At 48.5% G+C, this 15,483-nt stretch overlaps 7 protein-coding genes across 10 annotated transcripts; 3 read left to right on the top strand and 4 right to left on the bottom strand.

The window, feature by feature from the left end:
- Positions 1 to 654: 654 nt before the first annotated feature.
- On the bottom strand, positions 655 to 2,090 carry LOC9631821 (peroxisomal membrane protein 11E). 2 transcript variants are annotated; one of them, XM_002966887.2, is made up of 8 exons: positions 1,983 to 2,090; positions 1,688 to 1,884; positions 1,529 to 1,603; positions 1,386 to 1,460; positions 1,257 to 1,337; positions 1,106 to 1,201; positions 874 to 1,047; positions 655 to 806 (listed from the first exon to the last, which is right to left on the bottom strand). In XM_002966887.2, the coding sequence occupies exons 2-8, from the start codon at positions 1,877 to 1,879 to the stop codon at positions 765 to 767; spliced, it is 735 nt and encodes a 244-aa protein (XP_002966933.1). In that variant the 5' UTR covers positions 1,880 to 1,884; positions 1,983 to 2,090; the 3' UTR covers positions 655 to 764. The 2 variants fall into 2 exon arrangements, with proteins under 2 accessions (XP_002966933.1, XP_024527709.1); XM_024671941.1 differs by having other exon boundaries at positions 1,964 to 2,079.
- Positions 2,091 to 2,600: 510 nt separating this feature from the next.
- On the top strand, positions 2,601 to 5,303 carry LOC9635016 (nitrate regulatory gene2 protein). The gene is made up of 4 exons (XM_024671932.1): positions 2,601 to 3,604; positions 3,696 to 3,823; positions 4,045 to 4,268; positions 4,325 to 5,303. The coding sequence occupies exons 1-4, from the start codon at positions 2,866 to 2,868 to the stop codon at positions 5,091 to 5,093; spliced, it is 1,860 nt and encodes a 619-aa protein (XP_024527700.1). The 5' UTR covers positions 2,601 to 2,865; the 3' UTR covers positions 5,094 to 5,303.
- Positions 5,304 to 5,413: 110 nt separating this feature from the next.
- On the bottom strand, positions 5,414 to 6,266 carry LOC9635015 (probable pectinesterase 15). The gene is made up of 4 exons (XM_024671798.1): positions 6,252 to 6,266; positions 5,911 to 6,117; positions 5,608 to 5,858; positions 5,414 to 5,555 (listed from the first exon to the last, which is right to left on the bottom strand). Exons 1-4 carry the CDS (start codon positions 6,264 to 6,266, stop codon positions 5,414 to 5,416), a joined length of 615 nt encoding a protein of 204 aa, XP_024527566.1.
- A 604-nt stretch (positions 6,267 to 6,870) lies between these two features.
- On the bottom strand, positions 6,871 to 8,647 carry LOC9631820 (pre-mRNA-splicing factor SLU7). Its single transcript, XM_002966885.2, has one exon. It carries the CDS (start codon positions 8,586 to 8,588, stop codon positions 6,969 to 6,971), a length of 1,620 nt encoding a protein of 539 aa, XP_002966931.1. The 5' UTR covers positions 8,589 to 8,647; the 3' UTR covers positions 6,871 to 6,968.
- Positions 8,648 to 8,658: 11 nt separating this feature from the next.
- LOC9635014 lies at positions 8,659 to 11,114 on the top strand. Of its 3 annotated transcripts, none has more exons than XM_024671940.1 (14): positions 8,659 to 8,759; positions 8,830 to 8,918; positions 9,016 to 9,097; positions 9,203 to 9,285; positions 9,350 to 9,415; positions 9,472 to 9,569; positions 9,630 to 9,748; positions 9,797 to 9,837; positions 9,963 to 10,051; positions 10,102 to 10,288; positions 10,341 to 10,457; positions 10,508 to 10,552; positions 10,610 to 10,738; positions 10,794 to 11,114. In XM_024671940.1, exons 1-14 carry the CDS (start codon positions 8,693 to 8,695, stop codon positions 10,923 to 10,925), a joined length of 1,344 nt encoding a protein of 447 aa, XP_024527708.1. In that variant the 5' UTR covers positions 8,659 to 8,692; the 3' UTR covers positions 10,926 to 11,114. The 3 variants fall into 3 exon arrangements, with proteins under 3 accessions (XP_024527708.1, XP_024527707.1, XP_002967290.2); XM_024671939.1 differs by having other exon boundaries at positions 9,016 to 9,127; XM_002967244.2 differs by having other exon boundaries at positions 9,016 to 9,130.
- LOC9631819 (prefoldin subunit 6) lies at positions 10,757 to 11,687 on the bottom strand. Its single transcript, XM_002966884.2, has 5 exons — positions 11,571 to 11,687; positions 11,433 to 11,503; positions 11,239 to 11,363; positions 11,104 to 11,164; positions 10,757 to 11,028 (listed from the first exon to the last, which is right to left on the bottom strand). Exons 1-5 carry the CDS (start codon positions 11,641 to 11,643, stop codon positions 10,975 to 10,977), a joined length of 384 nt encoding a protein of 127 aa, XP_002966930.1. The 5' UTR covers positions 11,644 to 11,687; the 3' UTR covers positions 10,757 to 10,974.
- Positions 11,688 to 11,702: 15 nt separating this feature from the next.
- On the top strand, positions 11,703 to 15,356 carry LOC9631818 (probable aspartyl aminopeptidase). The gene is made up of 10 exons (XM_024671931.1): positions 11,703 to 12,748; positions 12,809 to 12,893; positions 12,964 to 13,099; positions 13,168 to 13,440; positions 13,490 to 13,643; positions 13,686 to 13,925; positions 13,981 to 14,113; positions 14,190 to 14,371; positions 14,433 to 14,545; positions 14,607 to 15,356. Exons 1-10 carry the CDS (start codon positions 12,005 to 12,007, stop codon positions 14,713 to 14,715), a joined length of 2,169 nt encoding a protein of 722 aa, XP_024527699.1. The 5' UTR covers positions 11,703 to 12,004; the 3' UTR covers positions 14,716 to 15,356.
- The last annotated feature ends 127 nt before the right edge of the window (positions 15,357 to 15,483 follow it).

The following is a 15,483-nucleotide window of genomic DNA, read 5'->3' as shown; positions in this document are numbered from 1 at the left end:
TGCTTGTAAAAGAGAACCACCACTCTGGCCTAAATACCACCCCACCCCATTTAATACACAGCCTTTTGCTGCTCCCTCTCCCCTCAAACCATTAGGTCACACAAACAACACCCACAAGAAATCCCTTTTTACTAAAATCTCTTTGATAGGCCAAATTAACATGCAGGAAGCAAGATACCATTGTCTGGTACTTTTGTGAGATTTCACTGGTTTTCTTTGTTTATTTTTCTATTGTTCTCTGTGTGTGTGTGTGTATGTGTGTGCGCTTGAGTGGGAAAGTGGCTTACTTTGGAGCACTCAAAACTCGCATTTCCAAATGCCCTTTTAAGGCATTTGGGACGAATCTCAGGGTTATCGGCATTGTGTCTCTTCCAAGATTCTTAAAAAGGCAATTTTGCTAGCATTGACAGCGTATGCTCGGACGCAAGCGATTATGGTAAAGATTACACCACGAGCTTTGGTTACTATGGCCAAATTAAACATAATACAAACGTACCTCCGGCTGCCCTATCTGGGCAAGTTGCATGCCGGCAACTTTGAATATCAAAACATAAGGAACGAAGAGCTGCATGTAGTCCACTTTGGAAAACTTTTAACACGCCTAGTCTGGCTCGAGCAGTCCTTGCAATTACTATTTCTCGGTCTCACCTTTAGTTACCTTGAAAGATAAGAATTCGGCGTGATTAACGGAAATGGTACATGAAACTACTCCTGTTCTTATAGTTCAATATTATTTCCCTTTTGATTCTTCACGGCGCTCACTTTCACGAACTCTTGGGCTTCGAGGCCGGTGGAGGCGGAAGCAACTGCAAACAAATCAACTCAAAGTAAGAAAATCAGCCAAAGTGAAAAACGTTTCGACGTGAATCGGACCTGGTAGCAGGAAATCAATGAGGTGATAAAACCCAGAGCTCCAGTCACACGAGGCGTCACGGTTTTTGGAGCAAGCTGAAGAAGTCCAACCGCGACAACTATATCCAGAGAAGCCTTGACAAGGCTCAAGGTTCTCTCGTGAGATTGTTTCACAGAGACGAGTTTTTGTTCTTTCTGTCACCAGCAAATGGAGCGTTAGAATGGCATCCTACGAGTGTAAAGTGATGCAAACCAGCTGCGCGTTCTCCGGGTTGCCTTGCTGTTTTAATCGCCGAATCTCCCTCTCAAGCTTTCTCCTGGAAGCCGCAAGGCGGCCGAGCTCAGACACCTGGGTTAAGGATGTGAGTAAGCACGATATCTTCCTTCACGAATTCCAAGCTTACCTCAGCCAATGAGGTGCAAAACGATCCAGTCATCCAGCAGTACAACGATATCCTTGAGATGAGCTCCAGGCGCTCCTTGTTCTATAAGGCAGCTTACGTTAGTCCACTCAAACGAAAAAAAAGACCAACCTGATAGATGCCGGTTCGTCCAGCCCAGACGAGTTGATCCAAGAACAAAAACGTTCCAACCAAAGCGTTTTTAGCCTGCATTCTAAATCGGTGAGCACACAAAATTCTACGGCAGGAACTTTTCTTGAGAGAAAAAACCAAACCTTCCCAAGGAGAACAATTGGGAGAGGCGTCGATTTGGGAGCTGGAGCAATGAGACCATGCAGCTCGTTCAAGTACTGCGCAAACAAAAATCCATCACTACCTTTGCCAAGCCATCGTAGAAGAGAATAGTTCTTCTAAGAAAGAAAAAAGAAGCATACCTTGAGGAGGCGAAACACTTTCCTTGCCAAGCTAGTTGACTTGTCGACTTGAGACGCCGGACCTGGCTCACCATTGCTGAGAAATTTTGCTCCATACTGGATCGCTCGGCAAATTTTATCCCTGCTCTCAGCCTTGTTGAGGTACATGACCAAGAAGGCCACCTCCGCCCTCGCAACATCTAGAGACCCCATCTAATCTACAAGACACGCAGAGCGCCAGAGTAAGATCAAGAAATTTCCAAAAGATGGGGGCATTTCTCGGCGCCGAGCAGCAACCTCTCGCGAAAAATATCACCTGATGCTCCGCGCCGATCGATCGAGCCCTAGCCGCGACGCAGCGCCCTCCCTCCGCCCGCGCTCTTGCTCGCCACCGAAAAAATGCAGGGCCGAGACTAAAGTAAAAACCTATGATATATACTTATCCTTCCAAGCACGGCTTTGCTGATAGCCACGTCGAGTAAATCTTTGCCACGTGTCATACTAATCAGTGCTGCCACGCGGCCGCGCCTCATTGAGCCCTGGTTGTCCCCCAGCCAGCTAGGATTCCTCCACGTCGGCATACCCGAAATAGAGAAACAGCTGGCATGCTTTTGGTTTATACTTCGGGATATTCGAGGTTTCAAATCAAGAAGGTGTAAAGGGTATCGAACCATGAGCGCCCACGTTTGATTGCAAAAAGCTGTAAAGCTTCCCCCCACTAGTTTTTTGTCGCGCTTTAATTTACGACTAATCGCTGTTCGTTTAGCACAAATATCACTGTCAAATCTTTGGCGAGGTCTTCGAATCCGGCACTACTCCACAATGTCGGTCTATGGGAATAATTCATTGCTTCGCCACCATTGCTTTATTATATTTCCTCCGATGGCTTGCTTGCTTGGGTAGACTCGTGGTGGGGGATATTCTTTTTTCTGTGGCGTGGTATTTTTAAGGGGCCATGGCCGCCACATAGAGAAATCATTGCGCCTCTAGGAGAAGAGACCACACACAACACTAAAGAAAAACAACTTGTTGTCTCGCAGATCTAGATCTTCTAGCAGTTTCTATGCGAGAATTCTGTGCGCTTGTGTTGCGATTCTAGCCAGCATTGATGTAGCATTGCTCCCAATTCGCGCGATCGCGAGCGGTTTTCTCGAGGGTGGTGATTGATCGATCGGGTGATCGAGGAGGAGAGAGGGATAATGGGATGCCCCTGTTCTAAGGCGGAAGATCTTGGAGAAGAGCCGCGGGACGAGGAGGATCTCTGCAATTACTCCGCGGCAGTGTCGCAATGCAAGCAGAGGAAGGAGCTTCTTCGCCAGGCATCACAGGCGGGGCGAGCATTCGCCAAATCTCACGCCGAGTTCCTCCAATCTCTCGCGCGAACCGGCTGCGCTCTCCAAGATTTCCTCACGGGAGAGCTCGGGATCACCGATGGGTTTCGCGCAGCGCCAGCTCCAGCTAGATCTAGCTTTGCGATCGAGTACACACCCACAGCATCCCAGAGGGTAGTTCTCGAGGACGAGTTCCTCGCTGGAATCAAGCCGCCTCCACCGCCTCCGGGCTTGCCATCTCGCTACTGGGACTTCGATTTCTTCCAGCAGGTGGAGCAATCGATCGCGGCCTGCTCGTCGAGCAAGGAGATCCACGGCGGCGACGACGAGGAGGACACCGTGATCGAGATGGAGGGTGACGACGTGAAGATCCGGGAGATCGAGCACCATTGCAGCAATCCATCGCCGGCCACGCGAGAGAGAAGAGATTCAAACGCTTCAGTGGCGTCTCTATCGTCCGATGGACCCGGCGATCGACGGCTGGCGATCGTCCCCGCGGAGCTTCCTCTCCACGAAATAGAGAAGATCTTCCGGTATGTTTACCAAGAATTTCTTAGGGCTTCGCAGAGCGGAGCCGCTGTGGCAGGGATCCTCCAGTCCGGCAGAGGTATGGCGCCCGCATTTCTTTTCGATCCCAGCTGTGGAAGTGATCTAAGAGCTCGAAATCTCTTTGTTTCTTTGCTTGGATTGCATCGCAGAGCTAGGTCTAGCATTGACATGGAAGAATGGAGACCATCAAGTCACCGATTGCAACTATGGATGGAGTCAGGCGCTCACTCTCGAGCGATTGTCGGCCTGGGAGCTCAAACTTTACGAGGAAGTCAAGGTATGGATCTTTCGCAAGTTTTCTTTAGAGTTGGCTTCATAGATCTCGAGGCATAGTTTATGTCTTTCGTTATAGAACGCACTAGTTAGTGAATTGTTTTCTTTTTTCATTTCTACTTTTTTGCTGTCGGTTTTCACCTGTAGCCACGATCAACAGTTCTTAGTTTGTCGTCTCCTGGTTTGACGAGAGAATTCTACTAACTTGTGATCACGGTAACGCAGGCGCTCAACTCAATCGATGCCGATTTCAACAAGAAGCGCAAGCTGCTGTGCAAATACGATGTCAACAGAGTTCACGATGAGACTGTTGATAGAACCAGAGCCGACGTCAAAGCCATCGAAAACCAGATGTCCGTGGCAGTCCAAGCTATGGAAGCAACCGCCGCAGCCGTCCAGAAGATCACCAATGAAGAACTCCATTACCAGCTTCTCGAGCTCGTCCAAGGGTAAGCTTTCAGCTAACCTGGTATCGAGTTTAAACTTCTTTCTCTTGCGCGTACAGGCTTGCCGATATGTGGAAAAGCATCCAAGACTGCCATGAACGCCAGAGAGCCGCCGTTCTTGATTTGAGGCTGCCTCGAGGAGCAGCAGCAAAGGAGATCAATCCCGGCCAGAGGAAGACGGCACAAAAGCTTCAGCTGGCGCTCCTGTCTTGGAGTTTCTCGCTCAACGAGTTGATCACCAAGGAGAAGGAGTACATAAGCAGCATAATGCAGTGGCTCAAGGCAAGCATCTCCAAACTCAACAAGCTCCACAGTCTGTCACGCAAGAAATCACGGGTAATGCACTTGGCCATCCCAGAGATCTACTTCTTGTGCCAGGAATGGGAGAAGTCCTTGAACGACCTGTCTAAGGAGCGTTCCGGCCAAGTGATACGAAAGTTAACAGTGGCAGCAAGCAAGATAGAGTGGTATCAGATGGAACAAATCAAGGCCCAGAAGCGAGTATCTGGTCTGGTGAAGGATCTGGACAAGAAGGTGGCAGGCGTAAAAAACTTGGAGAAGAAAGCTCTTGGTGGTAGAAAGGATGCGCCAGGCAATCTTGCTGAGAAACGAGCTTCCTTGGAGCTTTTCCGGCAGCAAGTGGATCAAGAGAAGAAGAAACTCGCAGAGCTCAACTCATCGAGAGCTTCGTTCACGCTGGGCAGTACCGAGAGTTGCTTGCCGGAGCTGTTTGGAAGTGCGAGCTCCTCGGCAAAAGTTTTGGTGAAGACACACCAGGAGCTTCATGGCCGAGCCAAGAATGGCTTAAAGCAGAGCATTGTCAAGTAACAGGTCTTGCAACATCGCCAAGAGATGTAGATGCATCACTGGGATCTAGCAAAGTATATGATCTAAATATCTAGAGGGAGAGCATAAAGACAAAGCACTAGTGGCTTTTCTAGAGCGGCTTTTTTAGATTTTTGTTTGACTGCTAGTGATCTAATGACTTGTAATATATGGGCTTGAAAATGAAAACCATGGTGGAGGCTTTTTCAGGTTGTGGCCTTGTTCCAGATCGCTACAGGCTTACCGAATTGTAGCCCACGTCATGATTTAAAGGTGACGAGATTTGCATGAATTTAAAAGTAGAAACAAAATATTAGATTATATCAGAGCCACATCTGGCCATCTATAAAGCTTAGAGAACTGAATGCTTTAGCGTCGTCCTCCGTAATAGTTGTAGTCCAATTTACACGTTTTGAAGTAGAAGAACCTGGACCATAATTTTGATACTCGGCAAAGAAAGCAGTGCTGGAAGAAAACGAAAGTAAATAATAAACATGATTGCTTGGTGACGTTTTACCTATTAGATGAGCCATGGACATCGTTCCAGTGAGCCCAGCCAATGGGATCCACCACACTCTCCATATAACAATTGATAAAAACCACGAATGCTTCATTTCCCCAAGGTCGGCCTAGTATGACCTTTCCTGTCCCTCCAATATAGCAATTGTGGAAGGAGTATCCAGAAGGGAAATCAGTGGTAGAGGATCTTCCTTGTGCTGTCAAAGAGCCACTCGTTGTAGCGTTGGAATTTGAGATGAGATTACATTTCTATAGTGCAAGGAAACAGAATGAGAAATTTTAAAAAAAATAAATTGTTTACCTCGTAAAGTGACCTTCCAGAACCAAAGATGTAGTCTATGTTTCCCTCTATATATGTGTTCTGAAAAAAATGCCTACCCTCGTCATCGAAAAGAGTATCCTGACTAGAGAGAATAAAGCAGTTAGAAATCCTTGCAAAATCACCAGATAATTTCAAAGCAACTGCTTGCTTATTTATATCTCCTGGATTTGCGAATGGTGCATCATTCTAAAAAAAAAATTTAAAAATTGTTATATTTGTAATAGTTATAAAACTATAATAATAAAATTTTACCTGAAAAGTGATATATTCAGCAATAAAATAATTTGAAAGAACATCAAAAGTTGCACTTTTACCAGTACCATTAGCCGAACCATGGTTTGCATTATAAACTATCACCGTATCAAATATATTTTGTGTTACACCCGCCAAATGGATAAAATCTTTAAATTTTGGTATAGTAATTTTCTCTCTGCATTTTTATTTTCATATATAGAATTATAAGAAATCAACTATATAAATAATAAAATTACCTATAAATTCCTGGTCCAATCAAAATCAAATATCGTTGTGACGAATTATATGCAATCCAATCAATTGCAGCACTAACAGTATTAAAATTAATATCACCAGCTCTTGGATGAGCATTTGGATCATCCACTGAATAAACATGAAGCACAACTGAATTTGCATCAGCATTTAACAATGATTGATGTCTTCCTTCATATTGTTTGCTTTTGAATGCCTGATGGTTTCCCTCAACAACACATGAAACAAAACCTAAACAAAAAGCAGCAAAAGCGATTGCAACAAGCTTCACCATTCTACTAATCTGAATGCATTTTACAAAATTGGTTTCCTGTTTATATAACAATACTATTTGATATTTTTAATGTTAAGAGTAACAAGATGGTTTTATTTCTATATTTATGTTTATATTTATAACTCTTTTCTGGATGAAAACATCAATTAACATCAGAATTAACTCTTGCACAACCACTTCTGACCATCTCTTGCATCACAATTAAAATACAAAGATTATAGTTTTATGACTGCAAGCTTATCTACAGTTTTAATTTCTATTTGCCCAAGAAATCCCTCATGGGATCATCAAAGTGGACCTTCTTCATCTTGTACGCCTCCATATCCTCGGCCGTCACCTCGTCGCTGTAAGTCACATTATACTTCCTCTTGCGCTCGTCCTTCTCCTCGCGCAGCCGCTCGTCCTCCCTCTTGAGCGCCTCCTTGAGCTTCTTCCTGTCAAGCACAACGTCCTCCGCGACGTCTCCCCCCCAGCTCGCCAAGTTCTTCTCCTCAATCACGGGAGCTTTCTCCTGGACGGCCTCCTTCATCTCCATATTCGCTCGCATCAGCTCCGCCGACGCCTCCGCCGCGTCGATCCCCGCCTGGCCGGTGCAGTAGCTGTTCCTGATGAACTGCCGGCAGCACTTGTATCCCCACTGGTGATCCCTCCAGAAGGACCCCCACACCGTGGTGTGGTTGTTTATGAACACGTCCTCCTCGTACTTGCTCTTCGGGACAGCCTTCTCCTGCCCCTTGATCATCCGCCCCGCTCGATCGTACTCCACCTGTCTCTCCGTCTGCCCGAGCAGGAGCTCCGCCGGGAGCTTGTCCGTGGCCGCGGCATTCCCATACTTCTCCATTATGTCCTCCTTGAGCTGCCCCTTGAGCTTCTCCTTCTTGACTTTGAAGTCCCGGTGGAGCAGCTCCGCCTGCGATGGAGCCGCCTGGAGATGGATGTCCTGCCCCTTCTCGTAAGCCTCCCACGCGTGGATGTTGAGCTGCTTGAAGTCCTGCGCCTGGCCGCTGGCCCGGTTCTGGTTGTCGCCCATGTAGAACTTCTCGTTTGGATCGCTGTCCGGGAGGGGGTCCTCTCGCATCGACCGCGTCTTGGGATCGTAGTAGGCCGAGTTCACGTCCAAGTTGAGGAGATACTTGGCAACGTCCTCCCTGATACGCAGGTTTCTCACAGTTCCAGTGCTGCCTCCTCCGGTGGTGCGCACTCGCTTCTCCACCTTTGCGAAGTCCATCTGCTTGCTCTCGTCCACCTTGGCCTCGTCCACCTCCGCCTCCTCGTCGCTGTCCGACTCGTCGCTGTCGCCAACTTTCTCTTTCTCATCCGGATTGTTTTGCTTCTGCTCCAGCTTCTTGAGCTGCTGCTCCTTCTGGTACTTGTTGCGCGCCTCGTCCTTCTGCTCCCAGTAGTTTATCACCATCGAGAACGTCTGCGGGTCGTAGCCGTTCCAGCGATCCCTCTTCCCATCGTAGTCCAGCTCGAAAGACTCCACTTTCTCGTCCGGGGCAATGTGTAAGTTGGACCACTTTGCCTGGATCTTCCGGGGCCTGTCCATGCAGCTCTTGACATCGTGCGTTATCGCACCGCAGTTCTGGCAAGCCCCCTTTCGAAATTTGGTGGCCTGGAAGACCTTTGCTCCCCGCTCGTACCAGGCCTTGGTGTAGTTAGGGTCGGATTTCCACTTACGCTGATGCTTGAGACTGGGGCGCTCCGCGTTGAGGTACCACGGCGCCGAGGACATGTACTGCGGGATGTGGGGATTGATCTCCTTCCCATCTTCGTCTACCTCTGCCGGCGCTAGCCCTGCCTTGCGCGCCTCCTCCAGCTCCATCTGCTTGCGGTGATCCTCGCGGGATTTGAAGGCCACGGACGCGGTCGCCATGGTGCAAGATCGCGCTCTTGCCGAGGATCCCTAGAATTAAGAAACCCTAGAAATGGGGGGAGAAATGTTTTGCCCTTTTGCTAAAGCATAAGCCCTAAAGGAATATGCTTGCGCTGGCGAGGCGATGGCGCTCGGCGAAGGCGCCGATCTGGCCAGCTCCTTGCACGCGCGGTAAGTGCATTTCTCTTGAGCTGGAATCGCAAATTCTTCTTTTTCTCATCATCGCTTCTCTCTTTGGCAGGGAATTTCTCATCGGCTGCGTCACAGGTCGCCGAAGATGTGCCAGTGCCACAGACATTCGAGGAAGCTATTGGAGATAAACCTCTCCTCGTAAGATCTTCCGTTTCTTTCTTGTTTCATGAGGAGCATTTCTTCTTTCGTTTTGCTTCTCGACGATCGATTTTAAAAATGCTGTCTCGTCTTCCAGGTTCGCGATTACATCAGGCAGGCCTTGTATCATCCCAAGTTTGGATACTTCTCGTCCAGGCCGGATGTTGTTGGATCTATGCGTGAGCCTCTTGACTTCAGTGGGATAAGCGGTGGTGTTTTTTTTTTCTCGAGTTCTTCTTTCTCTAGGAAAATCTTTCGTGACTAATTTCTATCCTTTTCTCCAGGACGTTTCGCGTACAGGAAGCATATAGCCGAGCTCTACAAGCAGAATGATATGTCGTGGTTTACTCCAGTGGAACTCTTCCAGGTAAAACAATCGAAGTATCTGCATGACCTTTCTCATCGTTTCCTTTGATTCTTTTTCTCTACAGCCGTGGTATGGATTTGCTGTCGCGGAGTACATTCTCCAAACCATGAATCCGCAATTTCCCCTGAAAGTAGGAAAGCTGGAAAAGAGAAAAAGCGCGAGATATCTGACAAGCTTATTTTGTAGATTTACGAGATTGGAGGTGGAACAGGCACTTGCGCGAGCAACGTCCTGGGCTACATCAGGGAGAGGCAAGGCGACGTCTACAAGACGATGCATTACACGTAAGTGTTGCGGCAGTGACCTTTGCAAGTTACTGTGCTGATTTCCATGGATTTAGATAGTTCCGTAGATGTCAGCGAGGGCCTGGCGAACAAACAGCGTCATCGTTTATGCGAAGAGGAGGAGCACGGTGACAAGTTCTCGGTGGAATGCCGCAACGCACGCGATAAATCTGGATGGGGTCTGGAATGCTTTCGTTTTTACTTGCTTTTTAATATCTTTTTTACAGGTGAGCAGGACGAGTCGCCTTGTTACGTCGTCATGCTTGAGGTGGAGCATCTTTGCCAGTATGACCCTCTCTTTCTTGCTTACAAATCTTATTCTCGAAATCCCGGTTGTCTGCTTCAGTTTGCTACTCGTGTTTTCATGGTTAAACCCAGAGTTCTCCTGTACAGGTTTTAGACAACATGCCTCATGATCTCCTGTTCAGGGAGAGCTCCAAATCACCTTGGATGGAAACTTACGTCCAGTATGATTCTAGCGAGTAAGTCATTATCCTTTCTTCCTTTCTTCGCTGATCAGCATTTCCTCTAGATCGAGATTTGTCGAGCATCACAGACCCGTAGAAGACTCGCTGGTTTCTCGCTGCCTTGAGATTCTTGGCAAGGAACGGGATGGCGATAGCGTCGACGTCGTTCGCAAGCTAACTAAGTCAGTGAAGTCGATTTTCTCCAGGGTTCTTCCATCGCCTGAAAAGTGGTGGATACCGACTGGATGCATGGTAATGACCTTTTCTTGATGGTTTCTCCTTATCAGCTTCTCGTCTCTGGCAGGAACTCCTAGAGTCTCTTCATTACGCACGCCCCAATATGGTGATGGTGGTGTCGGACTTTAGCTTCCTTCCCGAAGTAAAAATTCCTGGACGTGGAGCTCCATTGGTTTCAAGCAAAGTAGGAGTCAATGGTTTTCAATTTTCGATTTTTGATCTTCGTTTTTGTAGAAAGATGGTGTAACCACGGACTACTCGTCATATCTCGATGCAAAGGTTTGGAAAGAAAAAAATGTATTTTTTTTCTTAAGGAGAGCTTGAATTCAACCACAGGGAGAAGCGGACATATTTTTCCCTACAGACTTTGATCAGCTTCTCATTCTCGACAACGAGTGCGCTATATCGCAATCGGAAGGAAAGATTGTTCCCAACAAATTTGGAGTCTACCGCGGGAGCGCAATCGTAAGTGACAACGTTGCGTCAATGCGATTTCTAACTGTTCTTGCATTTCCATCAGATGAGTTCCAGCAACTTCATGAGCCGCTTTGCGTACGTGAACCAAGTCAAGACCAAGAGTGGCTTTAATCCGTTGCTGGACGAATACAGCAACACAAAAGTCTACCTGAGTGCTCCGGTTCTTAAAGGATAGAGTGTGCCGATTTGCCAAACAGTTTTTCTCTTTTTCCATTGACAATCGCTCACGCTGAGGCTTTAGCTTTACTCGATTGCAAGCGTTGCTGCAACTTTAGAACCTGAAAGACGAGAGAAAAAAAAGGAGTTTGATTGGAAAAGAAAACGAGAAGAACAAAGATTTTGCAATGCTCTACCTCTTCTCTTTTGGAGCCTTGTTGATCCTCTAGGCTTTTCAATGATCCGTCAAGTCTCCTCCTATGAGGAAAAGAAAAGAGAAAAGAAAAAGTGAGAAGAAAGCTCCGAGCTATGGAGGATGTGCTTGGACTGACAGTTCTCCTGTGATATACTCGATGCGCTTGTTCACGTTGGCCTTGGCTTCCACCAGGTCTTGCTTCACGAGCACTGGTCCAATGAGCTTAAACACATTGGCGTCCTCTTTGAGAAGCTCTAGTTCCTGGCAAGCATGATTCACGAGAAGAAACTTTCAAGTTCTAGAAGAGAAATGCGATTCCTAAGCACGGACCTTGATCACCATCTCATTCTCCCCTTGCTGGATCGTGTACTGCCTCCTCACTTGGTGATTCTTGCTAATGTCTGTATCGCCCGATCGGTCTTGTTAGAGCTGGAATCCCTGCAACAATCGCGATCGCGATCACCATACCTTTCTGAATCTTGTTGAGCTCAGACGCTCGCAATTCCAGCTGCCGCTGGAGCTCCTTCACCGCGGCCGCCATGCGATTCTCTTCTCCAAGAACTCTGGAGCCCTAAAATATGTTCCCAGGATTTTAGGGTTCTTGGATCTCTTCTCTGGGCTGGAGTGCAGCGCTTCAATCCGGCTAGACGCGGATTCCATGACCGCATTATAGGTAAGCGCGCTCCAGATCTTCTCTCCCGGCGCCAAGAAGAATGGCATTGCCGCCTTCCGGGAGCCTCTGGACTGCGACGAGCAGCGTCTTCGCGTGGCAAATCCAGCAGCAAACGGAATTCTGCGCGGAATTTCGCGACTGGTAGCAGCAGCAAAGATCCCTCTTCTTCTCCGATCGATCGATCAGGGAAGAAGAATCAAAGAACAAGAAAATATTTTCTCTCGGCCCAATGGAGGAGGTGCTGCGCGCGCCGTCCTTCCTCATTGACGACGGCCTGTGGAACAAGCTCAACACGGAGCTCCGCGCGGCGTGCCACTGGTGCACGCACCACCACACCACCACTCCAGCCGAGGCGGCCAAGCAGCTGGAGCGCGGTGAGGGCTGGCCTCGCGACTGGATCTCCAGGAAGGTGAAGAACTCCACCCGGCAATTCGGCGGCCTCTTCATCTGCCCGGCGCCCGACTGCTCGGGCCACTCCAACACCAAGGGGGAGCGCCGGAGGCGGTGGTTTTGCCGGTTTTGCATCAATCGCCACCTCAACGTGGATCTCAAGAGCTTCTTCCAGCTTGACGAGATCCAGGGGAAGTGGATCCAGATACCAAATCTCTACTGCTGGCACTGCCGAGCCAAGACCGGGGAGGCGATGTGCGTGAATTGTCCACAGAAGAACGCCAAGAGGCCCAAGCGCGCGAGGGAGTCGTCCGCCACCACTGCTCTGGGGCTGCCCCGGACCTTGCTCGCGTCTCCACAGCTCGGGAATGGGATGGCCATGCTCGGAGGATCCGGGGACGTGCACTACGATGGAGTGAATGGTGATGCCAAGCAGCCGGAAGGTGTCGATGTGGATGAAAGTAGCTTCCAGGCCGAGGTTCACCCAAACTTGGCGCTCTCGCAGCCGACTCCCACCATGGCCGATCTTCGCTTCTTGGCTGGCGCTGGGCCGAGCCATCAGAGAGGTTTTTTTCCGGAAAAGGCAGGTATTGTTTCGCGACTGGATCTTGTTTCTTACTCACCTTGTTTTGTTTTTCTCCAGGCTCTCCTTGGTCGCGACGCGTTATCAGTTGTTCCAAATCTCATAGAGTTCTTGAACAACTCTACGACACCTTTTCATGCCACTTGTGAGAGCACCATCTGGTGACTTCGTGTAAGTTCTCTCCCGGTACTGATGCGGGGTTTTACTTATATCAGTGGAGGCAAGGAGGCATTTGCTGGAATCAGGCTTCCAGCAGCTGAACGAGTGTGAAGAGTGGGAGTTACAGCCAGGTGGTCGCTATTTCTTCACGCGAAATATGTCCTCGATATTTGCTTTCGCCATTGGTCGGAAGTACGCATCTTCTTCTCATCTTTGTTCCTTTTCCATTTACTAATGCATGGCTTGATGTCAATGTGCAGGTATAAACCCGGTGGTGGCTTTCATGTATTGGCTGCTCATACAGATAGTCCCTGTCCAAAGCTTAAACCAGTATCTGCGGCTACTAAAGGTGGTTTTCTACGTGTTAGAGTCCAAGCTTATGGGACTGGACTATGGAATACCTGGTTTGACAGGGATTTAAGTGTCGCCGGGCGGGTTTTACGTAGAACAAAAAATGGAGAGCTTATTCATGATCTTGTTCGTGTTCGAAGGCCAATATTGCGGATCCCGAGTTTGGCGTTTCATATGGACAGGTCTGTCTCGTCTTTCTTGACACTCTTGCTCAAACTATTTTCTCTACAGGTCAGACAGTATGAAGCAAGATTTGGAGTCCCAACTAGCTCCAGTCCTTGCTACTCAAATTGAAGCAGAACTGGCTGTTTCTTGTGACTCGGAGTCGCCGGGTGAGCATGAAGGAAACCAAAGCAACGACGTCCACCACCCTCTTCTTTTGCAGGTAACTCTTTGCCCTGGCATTCAGCCAGTCACACTTTTTCAGGTGCTCGCAGACGAGCTTCACTGCGATGTCAGTGAAATCGCGGATTTTGAGCTGAGCATTTACGACACTCAGCCTGCATGCATCGGAGGTGCTCGTCAAGAGTTTGTGTTTTCGGGAAGGCTGGACAACCTGGCGTCGGCTTTCTGCGCTCTCTGGGCTCTGCTGGATACGTCTTCTGAACCGCTGTCGATGCTGGATGAGGATTACATCCGCATGGTTGCACTCTTCGACAATGGAGAGGTATTGTTTTTGTATTTCTTTTTTTCGAACTTTGACTTTACATGGGAGATTTCAGGTTGGATCAGAAGCCGTTCAAGGAGCTGGTCCACAGACCATGTTCCAGGCCATGATGAGGATATCACGATGGCTGGCTCGCGGTTCTACAAGCGAAGGCGTTGTAGAGCGAGCAATCCGACGCTCGTTTGTTGGTACGCATCATACAGAGTCTGAGGAAGGGTTGTGTTTAACTTTTTGTTCTTTTCTTTTCCTTGTGTTGTGTGGCAGTATCTGCAGACATGGCTCATGCTTTGCATCCCAACAATGCCGAGAATGATGTGGAGCACAACCAGCCAAAACTCCACGACGGTCTCGTAATCAAACACAATCTAACACAGAACAATGCGACAGACGCGATCTCTGCGTTTCTGTTCAAGGAGGTCGCCAAGCGGAATTGTATTCCGACACAGGTCAGCCTCGACTCGTCCACGCTCTGTGTCTCTCATTTTTAACGCTTTCTCTTGCGCGCAGAACTATTCCGTGGTCAGTGACGTTGGATGCTGCTCGACCATCGATTCAGTGCTGGCGGCAGGATATGGCATCCGTTTGGTGGATTGCGGTCTTCCACAGCTCGCGATGCACAGGTTTGCTCCATGATTGGGAATTATATCTTTCGCGCTGGCTGACTCTCTGGGGGCTTTGCAGCGTGCGAGAGATGTGCGGCACGGAAGATATTGACGCCGCCTTCCGCCACTTCCGAGCTTTCTTCCAAGAGATCGCTTCTCTCGACGATCAGCTCCGAGTGGACGCCTGAGAAATAGCCGGCGAGACGTACCAACGTGGGACGCCATCATCATTCGCAGCTTCTTGAGAGGTAAAAAAAACTCTTCCTCTCTCCGAAACTTCGAGCGTTTCTCTTTTTTTTTTCTTTCTCGTCTTCGTCTTTCGTCTCTCATCTCTCATCCTTCGTCTTTTTCTTTTTTCTCACCATAGTGTCGTCTCTCTCTCCACATAAGCTGTGTACTACTGATAAGCGTCACAGTATGACATAAGCATGGCCGTTAGCTATGCGCTTGTCATGTCCTTACACGATTCTTTTCCTCTCTTTTTGCTCTCACTCCGGCCTGGCGTCCTTGTGATTCTTCCGTATGTCTACTCCTGACGCAAGACTGGACGACAAAGTGTAACGCGCAGAGACGCGACGCGAGCATTCGTCCAGCCTCTGTCGCAAGGACTCGTCCAAGCTAAGCATCTCGAGCTTGCTACAGGGATAACCGCGCGCGCGAGAGAGAGAGAGAGAGAGACCCCGTTCCAAGCTGGATCGAGAGAGTGACTTCCAAGAGAGAAACGAAACAACCAACTATGGGGAATTGTTGTCGATCATGGAATCTTGAGCTCCATGTCTCTAGACTATTGCATCACAAGCCAAGTTTAATCGAATTTATTTTGCTAGTAGACCCCTCTCTGGCTGGATGGAGGATGGAAGAGATGGAAGATGGAAAAGATGGAAGTTGGAGCTTCAACATCAAACACACTGGACAGTTCCTCCTTGTACAAACAAACAACAAACCCCTTCAAAGTT

This window comes from Selaginella moellendorffii, unplaced genomic scaffold (genome assembly GCF_000143415.4).
Source record: "Selaginella moellendorffii unplaced genomic scaffold, v1.0 SELMOscaffold_8, whole genome shotgun sequence".
In the NCBI taxonomy this organism is placed as follows: Eukaryota; Viridiplantae; Streptophyta; class Lycopodiopsida; order Selaginellales; family Selaginellaceae; genus Selaginella; species Selaginella moellendorffii.
Note: the sequence above shows the minus strand (reverse complement) of the source record. Positions and strands in the feature narration are given on the sequence as shown.

Excerpts from the sequence above, each read along its gene's own strand:
- LOC9635016 (XM_024671932.1), top strand. The coding sequence starts at position 2,866 with ATGGGATGCCCCTGTTCTAAGGCGGAAGATCTTGGAGAAGAGCCGCGG. Across the intron at positions 3,605-3,695 it reads GATCCTCCAGTCCGGCAGAG|AGCTAGGTCTAGCATTGACA; the intron begins GTATGGCGCCCG and ends ATTGCATCGCAG. Across the intron at positions 3,824-4,044 it reads AACTTTACGAGGAAGTCAAG|GCGCTCAACTCAATCGATGC; the intron begins GTATGGATCTTT and ends ACGGTAACGCAG.
- LOC9635015 (XM_024671798.1), bottom strand. Across the intron at positions 5,859-5,910 it reads CTGGAAGGTCACTTTACGAG|AAATGTAATCTCATCTCAAA; the intron begins GTAAACAATTTA and ends CTTGCACTATAG. Across the intron at positions 5,556-5,607 it reads GTCCATGGCTCATCTAATAG|CACTGCTTTCTTTGCCGAGT; the intron begins GTAAAACGTCAC and ends GTTTTCTTCCAG.
- LOC9631820 (XM_002966885.2), bottom strand. The coding sequence starts at position 8,588 with ATGGCGACCGCGTCCGTGGCCTTCAAATCCCGCGAGGATCACCGCAAG.
- LOC9631819 (XM_002966884.2), bottom strand. The coding sequence starts at position 11,643 with ATGGCGGCCGCGGTGAAGGAGCTCCAGCGGCAGCTGGAATTGCGAGCG. Across the intron at positions 11,504-11,570 it reads GCTCAACAAGATTCAGAAAG|ACATTAGCAAGAATCACCAA; the intron begins GTATGGTGATCG and ends CGGGCGATACAG. Across the intron at positions 11,029-11,103 it reads AAGGCTCCAAAAGAGAAGAG|GTTCTAAAGTTGCAGCAACG; the intron begins GTAGAGCATTGC and ends CTCGTCTTTCAG.
- LOC9631821 (XM_002966887.2), bottom strand. The coding sequence starts at position 1,879 with ATGGGGTCTCTAGATGTTGCGAGGGCGGAGGTGGCCTTCTTGGTCATG. Across the intron at positions 1,048-1,105 it reads ACCCGGAGAACGCGCAGCTG|AAAGAACAAAAACTCGTCTC; the intron begins GTTTGCATCACT and ends TGCTGGTGACAG. Across the intron at positions 807-873 it reads CATTGATTTCCTGCTACCAG|TTGCTTCCGCCTCCACCGGC; the intron begins GTCCGATTCACG and ends ATTTGTTTGCAG.
- LOC9635014 (XM_002967244.2), top strand. The coding sequence starts at position 8,693 with ATGCTTGCGCTGGCGAGGCGATGGCGCTCGGCGAAGGCGCCGATCTGG. Across the intron at positions 9,131-9,202 it reads CTTCAGTGGGATAAGCGGTG|GACGTTTCGCGTACAGGAAG; the intron begins GTGTTTTTTTTT and ends CCTTTTCTCCAG. Across the intron at positions 9,286-9,349 it reads CTCCAGTGGAACTCTTCCAG|CCGTGGTATGGATTTGCTGT; the intron begins GTAAAACAATCG and ends TTTTCTCTACAG.
- LOC9631818 (XM_024671931.1), top strand. The coding sequence starts at position 12,005 with ATGGAGGAGGTGCTGCGCGCGCCGTCCTTCCTCATTGACGACGGCCTG. Across the intron at positions 13,644-13,685 it reads ACCACCCTCTTCTTTTGCAG|GTGCTCGCAGACGAGCTTCA; the intron begins GTAACTCTTTGC and ends ACACTTTTTCAG. Across the intron at positions 14,114-14,189 it reads AATCCGACGCTCGTTTGTTG|TATCTGCAGACATGGCTCAT; the intron begins GTACGCATCATA and ends GTTGTGTGGCAG.